Source organism: Taudactylus pleione, unplaced genomic scaffold, assembly GCF_031769625.1.
Source record: "Taudactylus pleione unplaced genomic scaffold, aTauple2 ptg000153l, whole genome shotgun sequence".
Taxonomy (NCBI): Eukaryota; Metazoa; Chordata; class Amphibia; order Anura; family Myobatrachidae; genus Taudactylus; species Taudactylus pleione.
This window is the reverse complement of record NW_028284555.1, coordinates 176,998-199,872: the sequence shown is the minus strand read 5'-3', so window position 1 is coordinate 199,872 and position 22,875 is coordinate 176,998. Positions and strand designations below refer to the sequence as shown.

Genomic DNA, 22,875 nt, shown 5'->3' with positions numbered 1-22,875 from the left:
ATATATATATATAATTTATTGTGTTGTAATTATCTTCCTGAGCGTGGTAAGCCTGTGGCTACCGTGTGTTAACTCATAGCTCCATTATACTTTTTGATAATATCGCCATCTTATTAGTCTTTTTATTGTTAGGGGCCCCACAAATTAGTTGCCCCAGGGCCCCCACAGACCTTAATCCGGCCATTCCAGGATGTCTCTAAGTTCACAGTCAGCCACTGTGATCACGCAGATATTTAGTGTATCACCCCTGTTCATACCATGTGAGTATTCATGTATGAGACTGCAATATACAAAAAGAAAAAAATACACAACTGGTCATTTCTTTATCATGGCAAACGGGTTATTATTGTACAACCCTGTACAGTACTTCAGCATTTTTAAAGATTTAAAAAGCAAAGAGTTACAAAACTGTTTGCAATGAACTGGGAATAGAAAAGATAGCACTTTTTGTTTTAAATTCCATTATATAGTACACCGTATAAATTACAGAGTATTCTGATGCACAAATGCATCTGCCTAACATTTATCAAATGTAAATTATTTTGTGTCTTTGTTCTGCTTATGCAAAGTCAGTCTTTTGCTTCCTAGCTTGGCATGTACCAAAGCACAGAGTGTAATGTTATCACGTGTGGCAGTGCTCCAAGTCTGGCACACTGCTATTGTTGCAGTACCTCAAATTATTGGGGATGTGACAGTCTGTGTAAGTAATGCCCCCATTTGGGGCGTATATGGGCTGCAGTCTGAAACCTCCTTTAAGGAGCTGGTCATTGTTTAAGGAGACTATCTGAAAGCTGGTTTCCGTCATCTCCAGGATTGAGTTGTCCTTCTTCGTTCCTGCTTCACAATAATCATCTTTCCGGCGCCCGCGGTTGTATTTCCACTTTTGAGATGTGTAGCGACCCTTTTTGTGCATATGCCAGCAGAAGATGCTGAGCAGGACAACAAGTACAATAATGACCGCCCCCCCAATTAACCCGGCCAACATAAACGGGGAACCCATGCTCTGCGTAGTTGTCTGCTCATGGCTGGAGGGGCTGTTGCTGCCGTTATTTAACAGGGAAGCCTTGGTGGTGGCCTCGGCACATGCAGTTTCTTCAGCTGCTCGATAGTTGTTAAAAGCATCCAAGGGAACTAAGCAAATCCTGTAAGTGGACTTGGGTTCTAGATTTAACAAACTCAAATGTTGCTTCTCTCCGCTCACTATCCTTTCATGGACAATCCCCTCGACCAAGCTGTGTCCCATCTTAACCCAAGTCAGCTTGTAGGAGACGACAGTAACAAAGGACAGCCAGCTGACCTGGATGCAGGTGTCATTAAATAATCGAACAGAGAGCTGGATTCGTTCTCGGATGGGTGGGGTGACATTCTCAGTGACTATGATCTCTAGGTCAGGCACGGTGAGGGGTTCTAGTGATGGAGTGGGTGTTGGAACTGTAGGTGCTACAGTGGGTGTCGTGATAAGGACCTCGGGAGGGAGGGTAGTCGGAGAAGTTGTTGGAGGTGGTTGGGTAGTGGTTGGTAAACCGGGAGTGGTGGTTGGACAGGATAATAGATTCACGTTGAGCTCTCTTACGGCCATTCCCCGAAAATGCTCTGGCCCTTGGCACATGAAAGCACGGACATTGATGGCGGCTGGAAGAGATTTAAGCCATTCCGTAACCCATCTAATGCTGCAGTCGCAAAACCAAGGGTTGTTTCGTGCAGTTAACTGTTTCAGATTAGTTAAGTTATCAAAGACTCCTTTTATCAACAACTGGAGACGGTTGTTTGAAATATCCAATCTCTCGAGCTTGTGCAGTTTGGCAAAGGCTGACACCGGGATGTGGTTGATTTGGTTGTCTTGCAGGTTTAGCTTTACCAAATAGGTGCCCTGGAGATCAGTAGGAGGACTGGTGAGAGAATTACGTACCATAGAAAACTCCTTAAGCTTGGGTAGGTGGCTAAATGTGCCATCTGCGATACCTTTGTTGGTAAGGAGATTGCCGTCCAGTATTAAACGTTCCAAACTGGTCAGGTTCTGCAAGGCCTGGTCTGAGATCCTAGCAATGCGGTTTTCATCCAACCTTAACTCTTGTAAATCAAATGGAAGACCAACCGGCACGCTGCTCAAGTGATTCTTGGATAGAAACAGCAGCTTTAGGCTAACAGCCTCGCGAAAGGCTCCGTCTTCCACTCCAACTGTTGAGATAGAGTTATCATCTAAATGAAGCTCTTCCAGTTTTAAAAGCTGTGCCAACGCTACCCTTGAAATTGTCTGAATATTGTTCTCCTGGAGGTGAAGCACTCTAACATTCTTGGGAAGGTTCATAGGGAACTCGTCCAACTGGTTGCCGTACAGATAAACCGTGTGCACTGACTGGACGTTGTGCAGTTCTGCTGGGAATCCAGCATTGTTAATTTGGTTATTGTGGAGGTAGAGCACGGTTGCACCCTCCGGAATCCCAAGAGGCACTGAGGTCAAACTCCGCTCATTACAGTAGACAAAGTTCCGATCACAGCGGCACACAGTGGGGCATGCCCGAGAGAGGGTTATCTGCATGGACAGCCCAAGTGAAAACAGAATCCAGGATTTCAAAAATGCCACCCAGTCCTTGGGCCAAAATTCTGTCCGAAGGCCCATTTCTGGTTTGCAAAAAACAAAAGGCCTTTGCTAAAATCAGAGGTGCAAAAACAAACACGGAGTGCAAATTTCAGCATTTAATGTGCTTTTGTCTGGCCACCTGGCAAGAAGAAAGCTCCTCACAGCTGAAGGTGAAGTAATCCTTTGATGCGGCCTCCTCGTGCCACTGATGGAGATACGGCAGTCTCATTAACCAGGCTTGCACGCTACCCATACAGACTGAAGTGCTCATTAATCACTTTGTAATTTTTTGTTTTTCCTGAAAGGATAAAGTTATTGAAGCTGAGTAGGCTTTTGGCACAGTGCTTCTCGGGAGGCGATCCGTTGCGTGGGTTCTCTCTCGCCTCGCTAAATTCGCTTCACCTCATCTGCGTGACCTGTGCGAAGAAAGAGAGGCACGTCATTACACACGAAGGCCTAAAATCGTCATACACCACAAATGTAAAACACATATTTCAACAACCAGTAACCAGAGGATTTTAACTGTGGCCCTTAGGAGCCCCATCCAGGTCAGGTAACATGTTAATCTACCTTGTTAACTAGCATCCATGTAGAACAGCTTCAATCCCATAATGATGAGGTTTGCGTGTGTGACAGAGCAGATAAGATCAGCCCCGCTCAATCATAGATATAGATGTCGTTTGTTATTTACTCTGCACTAAAATTGGATATCTGCTAAAATAAATCCCCTAAGATTATTTAATTATTGGTACTTTAAGGTTAATCCAGGCTGTAATCAGATTTCACAGGTAGGAATCTATTTTTTCACTCATCTTGAGCCAGAGATGGAAATTGCATTAAGTGAGGAGTTTGCCATCTGAATTAGCAAAATGTAGGTGAGTATATATAACGCACACACAAACACACAAACACACACACACACACACACACACAGTAAATCCAATACCAAATAATTGGTTAAAATTGAGGTTAGTATTATGCGTACTTAAAATTACAAATGTAAGACTTATATGAATCATATGAAGCTTATGGTGTAGTCTTCTCTCAGGATTCCAATTCCCATTACAGGATTTATCCTAATCTGGAATATAGCCAGGCACCACACACCAAAATCAGTGTACTATTAAAATATTTTTACATTGGAACTAAATGGATCAAAACCATGTAGAATATATATATATTTTTTTTACATAAAGCATAGAAATAAGAGTATTTCACCCAGGTTCTATTGTGAATGTCCAATAGACAACCGGAACCGTGGTCCAGACTCTTTCTTGGTGAGCAAAACAGGATAAATCCAACGCGTTTTGTTTGGAAACAAAATTTCCTTAGGGAACATATATGTACAACGTATAATAATATATATATATATATATATATATATATATATATATATAGTGCTCCACATAAAGGCCTTGTTCATGTTCTTTATTAACTGCCTGCTCTTTACCTGCACATGGAATACTGGCCACACCTGCTTATGTGGCAATTGTCATCACATAGGAATTCGATGAGAACTATGGCCCTTCTCAGTGTCAGTGATGATACTTTCAGAGAGTATAAGACACAGACACGTAGAGTCATACAGACACACAGACATGCAGTCACATACAGACATACTCAGGAGGGTCTAACACACATACAGTGTCACACAGACATGCACAGAGTCACACAGACATGCACAGAGTCACAGACATGTACAATGTCACACAGACATGCACAGAGTCACACAGACATGTACAGAGTCACATAGACACACATAGTCACACAGACATGCACACAGTCACACATAGGGTCACACAGACATGCACAGAGTCACACATAGGGTCACACAGACATGCACAGAGTCATATAGACACACAGAGTCACACAGACACGCACAGAGTCACACAGACACGCACAGAGTCACACAGACATGCACAGAGTCACACAGACACACATAGGGTTACACAGACATGCACAGAGTCACACAGACATACACAGAGTCACACAGACATGCACAGAGTCACAGACACACATAGGGTTACACAGACATGCACAGAGTCACACAGACATGCACAGTTACAGACATGTACAATGTCACACAGACACGCACAGAGTCACACAGACATGCACAGTCACACAGACACGCACAGAGTCACACAGACACGCACAGTCACACAGACACGCACAGAGTCACACAGACACGCACAGAGTCACACAGACACGCACAGAGTCACACAGACACGCACAGAGTCACACAGACACGCACAGAGTCACACAGACATGCACAGAGTCACACAGACACACATAGGGTTACACAGACATGCACAGAGTCACACAGACATGCACAGTTACAGACATGTACAATGTCACACAGACACGCACAGAGTCACACAGACATGCACAGTCACACAGACACGCACAGAGTCACACAGACACGCACAGTCACACAGACACGCACAGAGTCACACAGACACGCACAGAGTCACACAGACACGCACAGAGTCACACAGACACGCACAGAGTCACACAGACCTGCACAAGGTGACGATATACACAGGAGGGTCTGAGACAGTCACACATGACCTGGTGCCGGTACTCGAGGACTGGAGTTAATAATAATTTCCGTAGCTGATTAACTATTTAATTTTGCTAAAATAATTCTTTTTTGATGTTCAGTATTTTATTTAAATACATACTTCCCAGTACCCAGCACTAAATATTTGTTTTTGGGTTTGAAGTGATAAGATCCAGCAACATTTTTAATGACAGCATCAGGGTAATTTTAACACCATTAGTGTGAACCAGCGCGGGACTCCTTTCTCATCTCTTGTCTAATCTACCGCAAAATGTAAACATTTCATATATATATATAATGTCTTCAACACATCCTAAATCTGAAGCAAGTTAAAAGGCAGATTATCTGCACATTTCTACCAGAGCCTAGAATTCCACTCTTCTTGGAGGAGGGGGGGATCTGAAGACAAAACAATGAGACAAGAGGTCCATACTGCCTTTTGGGGATAGCTGAGGGGATTATCCACAATGTGTTAAAGTCACGTGTAACCGAACAAACAGCACCCATGTAAGAAGCCTCCTGCAATTCATGTAGCAATGTGCACAGATTACTTAGCAGGATCTCGTGTCCTTGCTTTCTTGGCTCACAGTCCCACAGATGACAGAAAGACACTCGCAGCGCCGCCCTGCACAGATAAATAATTCACCCTTTTCCAGCAGAATTCAAAGAATGCCGATGGGGAACAGGCATAACCCATATTTCCAGTGTCACTGTAAGAAACAATCTTTCAGAGTTATCCATCTGCAGAAATGACTCGCTGGGTAACGCACAGATCTGCCGCTGATAAGCAGCTTCCCAGATTTCACATCGAGTCGGCTCATTTTTTTAAAATCTTTTCTCTTTTACGGACTGAAATCTGAGAATTTTTTTTTTTTTTTTTTTCTGTAACGAGGAAATAAACGGTTTCTGCCAGCTCGGGGCTAGCAGGAACAACGGGGGACTCAGGGTTTGTTTGCGAAATGCACCAATACTGGTAAAATAGTTGTGTTTAACCTGCCTGCGACGGAATAGAGGGGTCTAATTCGTCTTCATGTTAGTGCAAGTAAAGGAGGGGTGAAATCGCTGGGGGTAATGTGCGGTGATGATATGTTGCCAGGAGAATGATGGTAAAAATCATATTCGCTCTGTGTACGTGTATCATTAACTAACACATAGCTAGAGAGAGTGAATGATAGATGTAGAAGTTCTATCGGTCAAATCATAGTAATGTGACTACAAGCATTTTGCTGGAAACGCTCACAAAAGGCCTACAGTACACTCACTTGACCTGTAGGTGGCACACTAAGACTCCATAGGGAAGCTTTAACACCCAATTTCGACATAGAAAAGGCTTATGAACCATTAATAATAAATAGTATCTCAGATGTGTCCATAGGTCATTGTTTGCTATAACCAAGCAAGTGTTCTACTAGGTCTAACGATGATTTGGACACTGTAATATTTAGTGTACGGATGATTTTCATTTCACCTCAGAAAAACACTGGCTGCCATGTTACTCCATAAATAGGAGACAAAATAATGGCATTAGAAACACTGGTCGTAGGCTAACGACTGTATTATGCCTACCTAATAATTAATGAGTGCAAACCTTGGACACCACAAACGTATCTTTAAAATGCATTTTCCGCAATATATCGATCCGGACAAATGATAAACAGCTGCGTAGTATTTTTTTCTTTCTTATTCGCAAAACCTCACTTGCGGAAACTCTGTATCTTTGCTGCACGACAATAAATCTCATCTGTGATGGCGAAATTATCAAATGTCCTTCAGATGAATTTTAGCCACAAATCGCTGCTTCTGTCAACAGTGCGTCCACTCTACTACAGGCCCGGGGGAGGCCTGATCAATCCCAGCTACATTACTGTCCCCAAATGTACTGCAGGGCCATTAGCTGCAGGGCAAACATAAAATGATGGACACTTGCCCCCCCCTGCTTCTCTTTTTATCCCTGAGAGGAGGCATTAGCCGTCACGTGGCTCTCAGCGAGAGGGGACAGCTTGGCTCCAATTATTGCAGATGACGTGAGTCTGCACAAAAAAGATCCTCTAACTGGATTATAGTCCTAACTCAATTGCGACTGTCACAGTTTATCCCTCTTAACGCGCTGAGGTTTGAGTCTCCTCTGCGAAGCGTCGCCGTGCAGTGTGTGCTGAATCTCAATAGGGCCTGGGGAAGTGCTGCAACAGCTGGGGGTTTTTTTTGTGACCCGTCACGTCGACTTAACCCGTTCAGCGCTGGGCAAAAGGGGGGAGCGAGCCCTGTTAGCTGGGTAAACACCACACAGCTGCCTCAGCCCATTGTCATCTGTTTAGTGAATGCGTCGGGGCTGGTTTTCAGCACTTGACAAGTTAAACATTTATTTCCGCAGCAGCGTGTTATTAAATCTGAGGAGGATCCTGTCAGATCCAACGCACTGATTAAAGTGAAATGTATTTATTTATAACTTGGCGTATTCACTATCTATACTGCAAATATTCAAACATATTGGCAGAAGCCTAAGGGACAAATCCAACGTCTCTGCGATATATCACCAAAAAACGGAGCTTGTGGGCCTCTGCTGGTGCCCTTATATAGATATCTGTGCAATATACTGATGCATCAACTCGTTTACCTCACAGATGTACGAAGCCCTGGAGAGAGATAAATTGGAGAGTGATAAAGTGCCGATCAATCAGCTCCTAACTGTCATTTTTCAAACACATCCTGTAAAGTGACAGGAGCTGATTGGTTGGTACCTTACCTCTGTTCACGGCTTAGTACATAGACCTCTATCTCTACTAGATTGATACGCTGCTTTCTCGTAAACATTGGCTCAGTGTTGTGCTTTAAAAAGAACCTGTCACTATTATGTATATAGTTATTCCTATGGGCATTAATATATGAATGTGTTGGCACCTGGTTAATTGTCCCTGCTGGTTGTGTAACTGCAGACGTGGACAGATTTCTAGCAGAAATAAGTAAGTACACTTTCTAATTAGCCAGAAAGAAATTCCGTCCCTGCCATGCTCCAGCTTTGCTCCTCACTTCAAACATTGATATATCTCCCGTTCACCAGCGGATAAAGATATACGCTGCGTATTATAGATTTCAGTCATTCTTTGTAGCACATATCCGGAGAAGATACAGCAAGTATAGCTCACTAGACTCCTCCAAAGCCCTTAATAGCACGGGTGGGTGCAGCTTTGTCATGTAGTGAGATCAGGCAGCAAATCCAGAATTGCACAATGCCTCTGGCTGAGCACAGCAAAGTGCAGGACCAGGTCTCCGGACACAGGGCTGGGACCAGAGGCTGGGAGGACACAGCGCAAGCAGTCACCATGCAGAGCACTGTTACATTATATCATGTGTATAATATGTAATATACGTCATTGTCACTCATTGTAGGGAGCTTGAAGACAGAGGACAATGGGCCTGATTCAGAGCCGCTCGTTGGCTCTGAGCGATGTTCGCACAACTGCGCATGTGTATGGGGCGTAATGCGCATGCGCAAACCAGTCATTGCGGTCGGAAATTGTGCGCTCGCAAAACAGCGAGGGGCTGCTAATTTGATTGACAGAATGTACCGTTTGTGGGTGGTAACAGGGGAAGGTGCTTGAAAACGGGGGAGTGGAGATCTGAACGCAGGCGTGCCTAACGGTCAAAAGGGCGTTTAATGGGAGTGCATAATTAGTAAAGGAGCGTCATCGATCGCGTCACTTGGTTGTCTTTTAGCCTGAACTGCTCGCAGTGATAGCGGTAAGAGAATCCGACCACAACCACTGCGAGCAGTTCAGATGCCTTTCGATGCTCCCGATTAATCTAATAAATACCGGAGATGACGTGTGATGCGAACAGCAAAGGGGGGTCTTTACAAAATAGCGAGTGCATTTTTCGCTCGCTCGCTCAGACATAGAGGCATCAACAAACCGCAAAGAGCGAGCGCTCAATTTAAATGGCCGGCCCCTTTTTTGGAATGACCGTCTGCAAATAACGTCCGGCCCTGAATCAGGCCCAATATTTTGTGTTTGACAAGAGGTAATGCAGATAGTGTAGATGAGTGTGTCAAGCTGGTTACACACTTTACAACGGTGTGACCCAATGACGGAATGATGCGATGTAACGATACATCGCCCTGCACCGTACACGCTGCACGGTCTGGTGTATGATGGCGCTATGTATCATTACATGCTGCATGTAACTGCGACGCGTCGTTCATTGCATCGTCACATCTGCCGTGTGGAACAGCAGATGGCACGATGTGATGAACAACCATTGTGAACGACGGATCGGGTGTACACACTATACGATGTGTATGATATATTGTTCAGATCCACATGGGAATGATATTTTGTAAGATACATCGTACAGTATATTGCCGGCTTCACAGTCAACAATGCTCTTCTAGTACAATGTATCATTTTATAAATTAGGGTACAGGGCACCCCATAAGTCTAAATGAATATAGAGTGGGGACTATTTATATAAACTGACGCTTATTAAAATGTAGCAAAGTCCTTGAAGAATATCACACAAAAGTAATTTTGTAAAGGAACAAGCTGAGCTGCGAAGTTCCTGTGACACAATCTTCCAGTTCGCTGTTAATTCTCTCTTGCGCCCTGTATTAGTGAATAATGATTTTGCAGCATGCACAGGGTATGGATAGATGTGGGACAATGCTCTCTGCTGAGGAGGACAGTGGCGGTAGGACTGGAAACCCCAAAGACCATATGCCGCTGGCGAAAAACGTGCAAAATTTCACGGTCAAATATGGAACGAGGTGAAAATCTCTTCTCTGTAGCTGTAACTATAGCAACACCCAGTCCGATTCCTTTCTCTAGTAGTGTGTACAAGAAAGCTTCTGTTATGGGCTACAGCTCACTTTCCTGCACGCCAGTTGTCACACATGCCCTCAGTGTGTATTGTGTCTCTCTCATTGTGAAATAAGCGCAGTAGGCGGGCTTTGAGTGATAGACAGGCAAGAAACAAATTATTCTGGTGATACAAAGAGTACTTGTAACTAATCTGAGCAATATACAGTACACGGAGGCTTCATAGGGGAACAAGTTCTTACATGTCCTCCTCGGTCAGCATTGCACCACAGAGACTGTACCGTATGGTGGTGAAGCCACCAATTAGATTCCATCTGTCACTTTTCTTGTGTAGTTTTGTACAATAGAGCCTCATAGCTTGTTGCTGTGGGGCCTGATAAGAATAGTAATCACAACATGTTTTGGGACCCAGGACGGGATGTACTAAGCATTACATCTACGATACGGTACATCCCGCCACTCATCGGGTACATACTGAGGTTGTTTACCGTGGTATGTACTTAGAAATGTGATTTACATTGCAAGGGACCGCTCACCTAATAAGAGCTGTCCTTTGCGATGCCCCTGGAAAGACGGACTTCGCAGGGGGAGATGGGAGGGATCCGACTGGAGATGGGAGCAATCCGTTTGAATCCTTCTCAGGGGAGGCGCCCCCGAAAAGAAGCCCATAGACTTCTATTGGGTAACGCCATCTGAAGATGGCGTTACCCACAGGGCCGCCAAGAGCCAAGGCGGGCCCCGGTAATAGGGGGCGTGGCCTAATCTTGTGCGGCCCCCTTGCCGAAAAAAAAAAAAGATATGCAGCTGCGCGCTGGGGAGAGGGGCCGCTCTGAGCCCCCTCAGCCCGGCGCAAAGCCAGGGGGGGCGCGATCAGTGTGATCGCTCCCCCGCACAGGCTTAGGAGACTGCTGTGGCTGCTGCTCAGCAGCCATGAGCAGTCTCCAACTGCAGCTCAGCACACGCTGTGTGCTGGGCTGCTGTGAGGGAGGGGGGGCGGCGTCGGACCCGGGCCCCCACCGGGCCCCTCAGGAAGCCCGGGCCCGGGTAATCTGTACCCGCTCCCCCCCCTCTCGGCACCCCTGGTTACCCACCATGACGAAGTGCATCTGAGAAATGCGGTAAAACCCCCGAAAACTGCATATTCTGGGGTTTTATAGCAATTCACTTTAGTACATCCCGCCCTCAGTGAGAGACTGAAACTTGAAAAAGATAGAGCGTTGTCCCAATCATGCATGTTCCAGTATTGAAGGGGTGTTTTTAAGGGGATGGCCTAGCAAATAGGAGGGAGGGGATCCCAGAGATTTGATTTGTAAGTCACCACAGTGCTCCGCAGCACCAGGCCAGGGGAAAATAGGAACTTACTGTATGGACATACGGCATTGAAAATGCAGACATGAAAATAGTACAGATGGGCTTTTTTGTTCATATGGAAAAAAATAAAAAATACACATTGAGTCAGGAAATATAACATCTACATTAATGCTGCGCCTTTAATAAAATCCAACACCGAGAACAACTCTCCTAATTGTCTAAATCTGCTGAGAAGAAGAGCTGACGTTCCCTAATACCCTGCAGGGAGAGCTGGCAGCAGGAAGCTTTCAGTTCTCGGTATCAGGTTTGGAAACCCGTGCCCAGAATGCTGGTAAGTGTAACACATCCACCACAAACTCTCAGCGCACACCCAGGCCCGTCCGTCACAGGATAAGGTGAATGAAAGAGGCCTATTAGCTGGCTGCGCTTGTGGTTTTGCTTACAGGCTCATAAAACTCTCAGTCCCCCTCCCCACCTACATTTGGAGGCACATTCCATCCCCGCTTAATAAACAAAGGTCATTAAATTCTCAGCTTAGAAAATCAGAATTGTCTGTAAGCACCGAAGATCATTTTAAGCAACTGCACAGACAAATGCAATAAGAATTTTATGGCCCCGGTGCTGAATGCAGAATGACAATTTAGATATCACAAGGGCTCTCTGACATTGCATGAAAAATACGGAGAACCCAGTGGTCTCATTGTTACTATTAAGTCATTCTGAAACCTGCAAGGACTCTGCCTGTGCTACTAACGACATTAACCATACCTGCCGACTCTCTTGGAATGGCCTGGAGGCTCCCGAAAATCAGGGCGCCCGCCAGAGAGAGAGCAAATCTCCTGGTCTGGCTGCCACCCAGGATTATTGCCATGTAAATATGGCACATAGCTTCCTGTGCTGCTGAGGACCCAGCTTCTTCCAGTATCAATCTCTCAGGGGCCTATTTGTCGATAACTCTTGTCCTTCACCGAGGCAGATTTGTGTGTGTATGTGTGGTCACATACCAAAGGCACTGCAGATAGTTGAGTGCCATGGATTGAAGCCAATTGTTTATATAAATTTTTTGTGGACACACGTTATATGGCATCCCAATTTACCATATGTATAGTAAGTAACATTTTGTCAGCTTATTCCCTAGGTTCTCATTAACCGATAGGCTTAGAAGTGGTTCTGTCCCTTTAAAGTGAGCCAGTTCCTAAACCCATAGAAGAAGCTTAATGTGTATTTAAAGCCAGTGTGATAGCTGGAGCCAAATGAGGGAGAGCAATGCTGATATTTTTCAGTGTCAGTGTAGGGCATGACCAGAAGGGGAGAACGTGACGTGGATGGTCAGCTTGACAAGTTATTGCAATATTTTGGAACAAACAATTACAGTTTGGAGAATAATTAGGTGATTGCAGATTTTGTATGATTTCTTTTTAAAATTAAATAGTGTGGGGGTCACATACCAAAGACACCACAGATGGTTGAGTGCCATGGATTGAAGCCAATTACACACAAACACATTTTGAAGATAAAACTCGACCAATGTGAGAGTTTCCGGCTAAACTCTCACATTTAATAAACTCTCACCCTATTCATACTTGCCGACTTTCTGGCTGCTCCTTCCGGGAGGGAGCAGCCAGATCGGCAGGGTGGGGGGGCGTGGCCGGGACAAGGGGGAGTGGCTGGCGATCATTTGTGGGCGTGATGGGGTGTGGTCATTTTGGCCCCGCCTCCGCTACACAATGCTGATAATGCAAGCATTTTGGATTCAGTGTGAATCGCATCACAGGCCCCCTCTGGTGCAGGGATTTAACTATTAATCTCGGGGGGGGGGGGGGGGGGATCGGCAGCTGCCAGGAGGCTTGCCTGCCTTTCCAGGGGGCTGGGAGCTGCACCAGATTTTCGGGAGGCTCCCGGCCAAATCGGGAGGGTAGGCAAGCCTAACCCTATTACATTTAGCCCACAGACTGACAACAGGAAAAGTGCTCAGACCTTAATCGATCGCATCGCAAGCAAAGGGGTCGCCCATCATTTAGGCACAATAGAGACAACCATTTTGTGGGCTGAGCTAATATTACTGAGAAGAATTGATCACTAGGTCCCGGTGAGAGGCTAGGCCACGTCATAAGCACTGGCTTGACCAACATAATGGAAACCCCTTCGTGTCTCCAACGTAAACTCCCTGAATAAGAGCCAGTTGGCCCTCCAGCTACATGGAGAGAGGTCACGCATGTTGCTTAGTACATTCGGAGAACTGGCCCAGAGGCTGAACCACAGAGGGTACTCAAATTTTTCCGTGGGTCCCAGCGATGCACTGTTCCGACCTTGGTGTGGGAATTATTTTCTATTTTTACCTAAAAAAATAAATTACCAGCATTATATAGGAAATAAGCTCTCATGAGCAGGGACCTCTTCCCTCATGTGCTTCTCTTTACATTTTCTTCTACTCTCTACTCCCCATTAGGGCACCTAACACGGGACCGCCAACTCCCGGCAGCTTATTGTGAGTGCTTTAATCACTATTTCAGCAATGTATATAAGTTGTGTCCCTGTCCTGCACTGTAATGTACTGTAAGTTACTTGTTTCTTGTTCACTTATTAGTTCTATGTACTATGTAAGGCGCTGCGGAACACTTGTGGCGCCATATAAATAAAGGATAATAATAATAATAATAATAATAAATAGTAAAATGAATACAGATCACGCAGGTAACTAGACATGTTGAGCCGGTCGTACTCATTCCGAGCTTTTTTGGAAAAGTTGCCTTGAATTTTTTTTTTTAATCTTTAGTAAATAGCAGGTTACCTTCTCATCTGACAGGCCGTATATATTACAGATAGATGAGAGACAAGTTTATGTGGCTCACTGGCATAGCGAAGCCTTTCCTCAGGGTGAGGTATATTATCATATCTGATGTAACCAGTAGTATTTGGGATGAAAGTATATCCGTGAGAAATCAACGTGCTGCAGCCTTAACAGTAACAATTACAAATCAGGGTCACCCTTTACTGGCTGGGAACGGTTACTCAGCTGGGTAACAAATAAGTTATTTATATATAATGTGTCCTACACGGGCGGAGCCCAGTATCTCCAGTAATCAGGAGGAAAAATGCAGAGGAACAGGAATAAAGCAGAGATATTCGAGCCACCGAATCTCTGCGCAATTGTTATGTCTCTGCGGCTCATATTAATTCCGTCCCATCTCCATGTTCAGCAGCGTGTTTAATCTTTATGTACATTAATATATACATAACTGTCTGCAGTAATCTTTCACAGCATTAGAGGACGTTGAACAAACTCCATATTACAGATCGTCTTGCAGAGAAAGTCATAAAAGGACATTAATTCTCGCCTATGTGGCAATTTGATTGCCAAACCCAAAGGCTTACAGCGGATAAACCTGCTTTGCTCATTGTCAGGCAGTAACTGTGATTGTTGTGTTATGACAGGAAGCGTCAATAACATTCATAAAAGTCAGATTCGCCAGTCTGGCCCCGCTGCAGAGATGACAACACAAATTGCCTGTAAAACTGGCAGCAAGCTTCCTCCAGTTGTAATTCAGTGGGCTCCAGTCTACCGATGTAGAAGTGGAACCATCACCTACACAGGTAGACACTCAGGGCCTGATTCAGCATGGATCGCAAGTGAGAGAACGCACGCACTTGGCCGATGTTTTTGCACTGCGCATGCGTGAACTAACCAGTGCGATCGGGTTAGGGTATGCAGACTACAAGCAGTGTGTATGCAGACCCTTCCGATATTGACAGGAAGTGGTGACGGGAGGGGGGGCGTGCGAACGCAGGTGTGCCTGTGCGCTGGAACGCCGTTAAGATAGTGAGGCGGCATACGCAGAAAGACGACTCGATGCACGCAGGAAGTGGCCAAAATCTTGCACGACATCAGGTCAACCTCTATTGTGCGAATGGTTCCGATGGTTCTCGATGTTTCCGCTGTCTTGCGGATTACTCAGGCTTTGAGTAGAGGTAAGTGGGCGGCATTGTGTAGTGCTGGGCATCTGCATCTTATGCTGCGCTTGCCGTGCGTATGCATTGATTAGCATATACACGCAGCGGCCGAGTGCATGCCTGCGCTCGCTTGCGTTCCTTGCTGGATCAGGCCCTCAGTTTATTATTCTTACTGAGCTGCTGGAAATATTTGCAGTTTATTACGGCACTGCATGTGAGTTTGGTTGTGTAAAGATTGCCCGTACGGTAGAGGACTCTACAGAGGGACGTTATATTTTTACCGCAGGTAAAACATTCAATCCTAGCAAAGAACAATGTAATTCTGTTGCTGGACATAGATTATTAACTCAGACTGCGCCCAAATTTTCTGTTGTTAACACAGTTTAAGTATGTTATACAGTCGTGCAAAATGGCCTCTCTTGCGGCGCACCAAGTCCCCACGCGACCAAGCATCTTTATCGCTCAAAATGTGCGTCTTATTCGTACAAATAAACCTTCTGGAAGCAGCTAAACTGCATTGCTAGCGTACACTGATCAAAGGGGTGTGCAACATTTGTACATCTGTGTGCGACTGAGTCACAATCTGCGTAAAAAAGGCTCTGGCGTGAGCGACTGCGGCATTTTCCCCACGCCAGGCTCCATCGTGCTTCATCTGTGACTTTGTACTTGTGTAAAATCCTCTGCGGTTAAAATCACAGCTCAGTGTCTCTGGCACACTTTGGACGGCTTCTCACTGCATCTGCGATGCGGCTGAGATACAAAATTTAAAGAAAAATATGGTACGCTGCTCATCTAGGAGCATCTTGGTCAGGAATCACGCGCCGTATGGAGTAAAAACGCTCATGAGCTGACTGCAGAAATTCCACATTTGACCAGCAGGTGGAAATAGAAAATCCCATGCTAGGTTTAGACCAGAGATGGGGAACCTCAGGCCTGTGGGCCGTGTAAAGCCCTCGAAATCATTTGGTTTGGCCCTCGGAGCTTTCTTCTGCTAGCCTCATCTGGCTAGCAGGGTGCCTAGAATGGCACCCTGCAGCCAGAATCTACGAGGCAGTGCTGCCTGGACACTTCAGATGGTCACACCGCTGTCCTTACAGCTAACGAGAGCATCCTCAGGATGCTCCAGGCATTGCTGTAACCACCGATGATTGTGGCCCCACCCCGTGTGACATCACCTGGAGGGGGCTTGGCCTGCACCAGCTTGCGAATAGTGTTATATTTATCAAAATGGCCCTCTGCAGAAAAAAGGTTCCCCATCCCAGGTTTAGACTTTCTCCTGGGCTTGGTGATGAAATAGGCTAACCATTATATTATAGACCTATGGTCCACGTGACCAGCGGCAGTTAATCAGGAGGACACATGAACATCCTTACAGCGCAGAGTTGATGGGTATACGTGGTAACTGGAGCACTTACTGCCTTTTTGAGCCTTGCCAACGCTGTTCCATTGCTGGAAATTTTCCTGATGGAGCTGACACTTGTTGAACATAAATACACACCTTGATTAATTAGCAGATATGCCCGCCGGCTCTGACCTGGAGGAGAGGATTTGACAATGGGCCTTGACAAGCGTTTGTCTGATGAAGATTTAGCAGGATTACAGGAACAATTGCAAGTTCAGTTTCTCAGAATTCACAGAGCTGTCACCGTCAGTATCACCAGATCAGATATTAATGTGATAGACTTCAGCACGTAATTACATCAGGCTGTGTGTAGCGCAATACCCGCAGGATTTTATGTATTCATGAACCTGCCATTCTGCTTGTATCATAGGAAAACCTCTGCCTCACAATAAGGTGATTTAAATAGATATTTTTAAGTTTAGGGAACTACCATAAATTATATCTGGATATACCCATAGTTCAGACGTTACCCTTGGAGATAAACCAACAGCATAAAATAAACATGACATTGTCTCAGAATCTTATATACATGAGGTCACATGTGTGTGGTTACCATTGCAGTTAAACTGAGAATGCAGCCTATCCAGTCACTAGGAACTAGTGACATCACTGAGAGTGCAGCCTATCCAGTAACTAGGAACCAGTGACATCACTGAAAATACAGCCTATCCAGTCACTAGGAGACAAGTGACATCACTGAGAGTGCAGCCTATCGCTTCACTAGGAGCCAGTGACATCACTGAGAATGCAGCCTATCCAGTCACTAGGAACTGGTGACATCACTGAGAAAACATCCCTACACAGTCACTGTGGACCAGTGTCATGACCAATAAACTACATGAATGATATTAATGATTGACTATTTCGCAAGAATTTTGGTCCGTCCCACAAACTTTAAAGATGACTGATCAGAGAAGGATACAAACGTTGTTTCACTAATTAAGGGCCTCATTTATCAACAAATTTTATCATTCACAACAAGTGATAAAATGTCTTACGTATGAACAGATGAGAGTTATGAGCTGATTGGCTGGAGCACAGTTATTAGTTTTGTCACTCGTTGTGAATGAGGCCCTAAGTAATTATTGCCATAAACTGAGTTTACTTATTCCCTCATTGAAGTCTGCACCCAACCCAGTACATTAAAACTATTAGCAGAAACTATTTACTACTTCTTTCAATAAATATTGACCCACCGTGATGTCTCCAACCTAAAATTTCATCATCGAGCTGGGCAGATCATTAAGGTTCAAGTGAGATGCATTTTTCCATAGGCCTCCCATAACAGATCAATGATATCTCAAATAGTGCAGAAGAAATAGCCTCCTACGGCCATTGGGGCTGTGCAGCTTTGTCTGCTCCGTCTAGATCTGACACACACACACACACACACACACACACACTGACACACACACTGACACACACAGACACTGACACACACAGACACTGACACACACACACACACACACACACACACACTGACACACACACAGACACACACAGACACACACACAGACACACACACAGACACACACACAGACACACACACAGACACTGACACACACACACACACTGACACACACTGACACACACACACACACACACACACACACTTCTAACATGAACAGCTGAAACTGTCTTTAGTCTCCAGCCTCTGAGATTATCACGTCCTGAGACTGGATACGGGCTCGAGTTACTACCAACACTCAGGGCCAAACATAAACCGTCACTCAACAGCCTCAAGGAATTGAAGCTTATATAAAGTGCTTCTTTAGGATGATGTGAGTGTTGGACACCTAACGATTTACCACCATTTCCTGAACTTACAAAAGAAACATAAAACGTGGAACTGGCCATAGCAATACTAAGCTATTTATTGGGCTGACACTGGCGCAGTGTGTGCTGTTCTTACTGGTTCAAACATCAAGTTTAATGGAAGACAAAGTATTATATGTAAAAGTTATTCAGATAAACTGAAATCACAGATTTCACTGAAGATGTGGAAGCAGTGACTACAGCCTGTACTTAGTAATGTTATCTCTTTATTTGGGGCTTATTCAGACTTGAGCTTAGGCTAATTTTGGGAATACAACCTATCCAGTCATAAGGAGACAAGTGACATCACTGAGAATGCAGCCTATCCAGTCAGTAGGTGCCTGTGACATCACTGAGAATGCAGCTTATTCGTTCACTAGGAACCAGTGACATCACTGAGAATGCAATCTATCCAGTCAGTAGGTGCCTGTGACATCACTGAGAATACAGCTTATTCGTTCACTAGGAGCCAGTGACATCACTGAGAATGCAGCCTATCGAGTCACTAGGAGCCAGTGACATCACTGAGAATGCAGCCTATGCATACACTAGGAGCCACTGACATCACTGAGAATGCAGCCTATCCAATCACTAGGAGCCACTGACATCACTGAGAATGCAGCCTATCCAGTCACTAGGAGCCAGTGACATCACTGAGAATGCAGCCTATCCAGTCACTAGGAGCCAGTGACATCACTGAGAATGCAGCCTATCCAGTCACTAGGAGCCAGTGACATCACTGAGAATGCAACCTCACCAGTCACTAGGAGCCAATGACATCACTGAGAATGTAGTTATCCAATCACTAGGAGCCAGTGACATCACTGAGAATGCAGCCTATCCCGTCACTAGGAGCCAGTTATACTTAGGGTGGAACAATGCATCGTAAGGGGTCCATACAACTGCGATGGATTGCCACAATTCCCCATTCTGCCGACGAGGATCGGGGATATTCAACCTGTTGAAAAAAATCTTGATTCCCTGAATCCGACTCGAAAATGGTCAGAAGAGGCGAGTAAGGGATTTTTAACATGTTGTCCCCGGATCAGCGGTTTTGGTCACTGATTTTATATAATTTGCTCTAAATTGGGAATAAGCTTTTGCTATAATATTGTTTTTAAAGAAGGACATTTTTATCCAAGTCCAATTAAAAACAGCATGGTAAATGTAATCCTTGACAACATGGTCATTAAAGTATCTTCTCATACCCATTAAGTTTTGTCCCTGCATCCCAGCATCTGAATTCAATCGTAAAGAAATATATGCAGCAATTTGCTATCTCTATTCTAGATCCATGTTGAATATACGAACCAGATGGAACACAAGCTATCCACAGACAGTAGATTATACATTTCATTAAATATCAATGTTTTTGCCATCCACGAAAGTCTCTGGTTCAATTAAATGGTGGATTTTTATACTCTCTTTCGATTCAAATGCAGCACACATGTTATTTATATGGTTCAGTATTTTTCAGACAATGTGCGATCTGAGTATATAAAGCATGCTGATGTGGCTCTTTGACAGATTCAAACATCTAGGGGTACATTTATTATTCAGAAGTTTGTTAGAGCCGATGCGTCATCGGCAGCTTTGACCAATGGGTCTAAAACGGCAACAGAAATAAATGCTAATCCAGGCTGGTATACCATTGATTGCTGTCACCGCTTTAAGTCCATTGGGCAAAGCCGCTGACGATACGTTGGCTTTGAAAAACAACAAATCTACTTCCTAGTTTCCATGCATACAGCCGTGCGCCGGTCTGGGACAATGGGACATACAGACAGATAAATATTGATCGTATAGGCAGAGTACAGATGAATGAAGAGGCTTAAAAAATGTGTGCAAATCTAACTTAGCTACGGAAAAGCTTGTTTCACGGGGGTGCAAAGTTCCAGTGATACAGATGTACTACCCATTGCATTTTGGATGCAGTGCCACTTGTGGGTACATACCGGTGTTAATCAGGGCCGTAAGTAGACCTTTTTGGTGCCCTGTGCCAGAAAAAGAATTGGCTTCCCCCCCATTTTTCAAATAGGGACATAACGCACCCAAAAAAGGGGAATGGCCTCATGTGAAAGGACCAGGGGAGAGATAGGGGAGGGCAGGAGATGCTGGGGATAAATAGGGACATAATATAGTGCACCTGAGAGAGGGCCATGGCCTCATGGGGAAGGGCCAGGGAAGAGATAGGAGAGGCCAGGAGATGCTGGGGATAAATAGGGATATAATATAGTGCACCTGAGAGAGGGCCATGGCCTCATGGGGAAGGGCCAGGGAAGAGATAGGGGAGGCCAGGAGATGCTGGGGATAAATAGGGACAGAATATAGTGCACCTGAGAGAGGGCCATGGCCTCATGGGGAAGGGCCAGGGAAGAGACAGGGGAGGCCAAGAGATGCTGGGGATAAATAGGGACATAATATAGTGCACCTGAGAGAGGGCCATGGCCTCATAGGGAAGGGCCAGGGAAGAGATAGGGGAGGCCAGGAGATGCTGGGGATAAATAAGGACATAATATAGTGCACCTGAGAGAGGGCCATGGCCTCATGGGAAGGGCCAGGGAAGAGATAGGGGAGGCCAGGAGATGCTGGGGATAAATAGGGACATAATATAGTGCACCTGAGAGAGGGCCATGGCCTCATAGGGAAGGGCCAGGGAAGAGATAGGGGAGGCCAGGAGATGCTGGGGATAAATAGGGACATAATATAGTGCACCTGAGAGAGGGCCATGGCCTCATAGGGAAGGGCCAGGGAAGAGATAGGGGAGGCCAGGAGATGCTGGGGATAAAATAAGAGGAAGCTACAAGTGAGAATGATAATAAACAGTATGTACCTAGATTTGCGATCTGAAAGGAGCTGTCCTTTAGGATGATTGGACTTTCGGGTTTATGACCCGGGAGTCCTACTACGCATGCATTGTATGAAGTGCGCACCGCAGGGGGATGATGGGAGGGATAAGATTGGATCCCTCTCTGTGCACAATGCGGAGAGAAGACCATAGGCTTCTATTGGGCAAAGCCATTTACAGATAGCGACGTGACGCAGTCCGGAGCTTGGTACATGTAGGAAATGCGGCCAAAACTCCACAAACATCAGTTTTCAGATTTTTGTCAGCCTTTTCCCTTTAGTACATCGCGCCAACAAAGTTAAGAGTTTCACTTTTGTTCTGCCACTCAGTACAATGGTCTTCCATGCTACATAGCCCTGGGAAAGTATCCGTCTATTTGTTCCACTCTGAGGTGGGGTTTAAATTCCACACAGTGTCACCAGCTCTTCCAACCCAAGTGAAAGTGGGTGAGGGGTCGCTAGAATCATTCCCATAGTATCTGTAGTATTAAAAAAAAGTCAGCAAAACATGATTTTGTGGCGCTGCTGGGTACGATGCCATAGCCTTTTAAACAGACACATTAGGTACTAGTCATAGATAGGTGTAAGTGCATACCTCCCAACCGTCTCCATATCTGCGGGACAGTCCTGCTTTTTGGGCACTGTCCTGCTGTCCCACCCCAAGGCCTTTCATTCGCACCTTGGTAAAACCATGCTGCACTGCAGGTGGGACAGAGAGTTATAATTGCTAGGGGCGCCTGCTAGATTATTTCTACATTTCAGTGTAAAAACAAAGCTGCCCAGTATTTGTCTCCTACATGCTAATGCAGCCTGTATTTCCCCCGACAGAACAATGATTGTCAGCGCTCATCCTCACTGCAAAACTGGGCGCATCTATCAGAGGGAACGTATGAGGAATTACTTCATATGGTGTCTAATAGTTCTGCTGGATGCACATACAGTAGATTTACAGAGAGGATACGCACAGAAAAGAATTGTGGTTTTGTATTTAAATGTGGCAGCTGGTTAGATGTATAGTGCAGGTAAATCCCAGTGCTGACAATAATTGTTCTGCTTTGTGTTTACATGTGGTATTTTTGCTATGCAGCTGGTTATATGTATAATATAGGTAAGTCCCAGCGCCGGAATATTTATTTAATGTTTTTGCTTCAAAATGTTGCCAAATGTTGTCCTAGGTGCAGTGTATCAGGCCTATAAAAGAGGGGTCTATTTACTAAGCAGTGTTATGAGACAGAGTGAAAAGTGATAAGAAAGTGATAAGGTGCCAGCCAATCAGCTCCCAACTGTCATTTTTCAAACACAGCCTGTGAGATGGCAGTTGGGAGCTGATTGGCTGGCACATTATCACTTTCTTATCACTTTTCACACGGTCTCCTAACACTGCTTAGTACATAGACACCAAATACTTAAAAAGTGATATCCTCCCACTGGCGCTTGTCATGTAAGTGGACAAGATCAAGCGCCAGTGGGCGGACATCAGGGCTGTGGCTTACAAGCTAGGCTGAGGCTAAGTGGGCGCCTGTCAGTATGAGAGATAAAGGCATATATGCTAGTGTGGGATTTACGGCAATGACGGAGCCGGGACGTCGGCTGCCAG

At 45.2% G+C, this 22,875-nt stretch overlaps 1 protein-coding gene across 3 annotated transcripts in view; it reads right to left on the bottom strand.

The window, feature by feature from the left end:
* Window positions 1–306: 306 nt before the first annotated feature.
* Window positions 307–22,875, bottom strand: part of FLRT2 (fibronectin leucine rich transmembrane protein 2) — a 120,016-nt gene continuing 97,447 nt past the window's right edge. For all 3 annotated transcript variants that reach the window (XM_088474308.1, XM_088474307.1, XM_088474309.1), the window contains exon 2: window positions 307–2,997. In XM_088474308.1, coding sequence (XP_088330434.1) covers window positions 623–2,620 — 1,998 coding nt within the window. In that variant the 5' untranslated portion in view covers window positions 2,621–2,997 and the 3' untranslated portion in view covers window positions 307–622. The remainder of the gene's footprint in view (window positions 2,998–22,875) is intronic.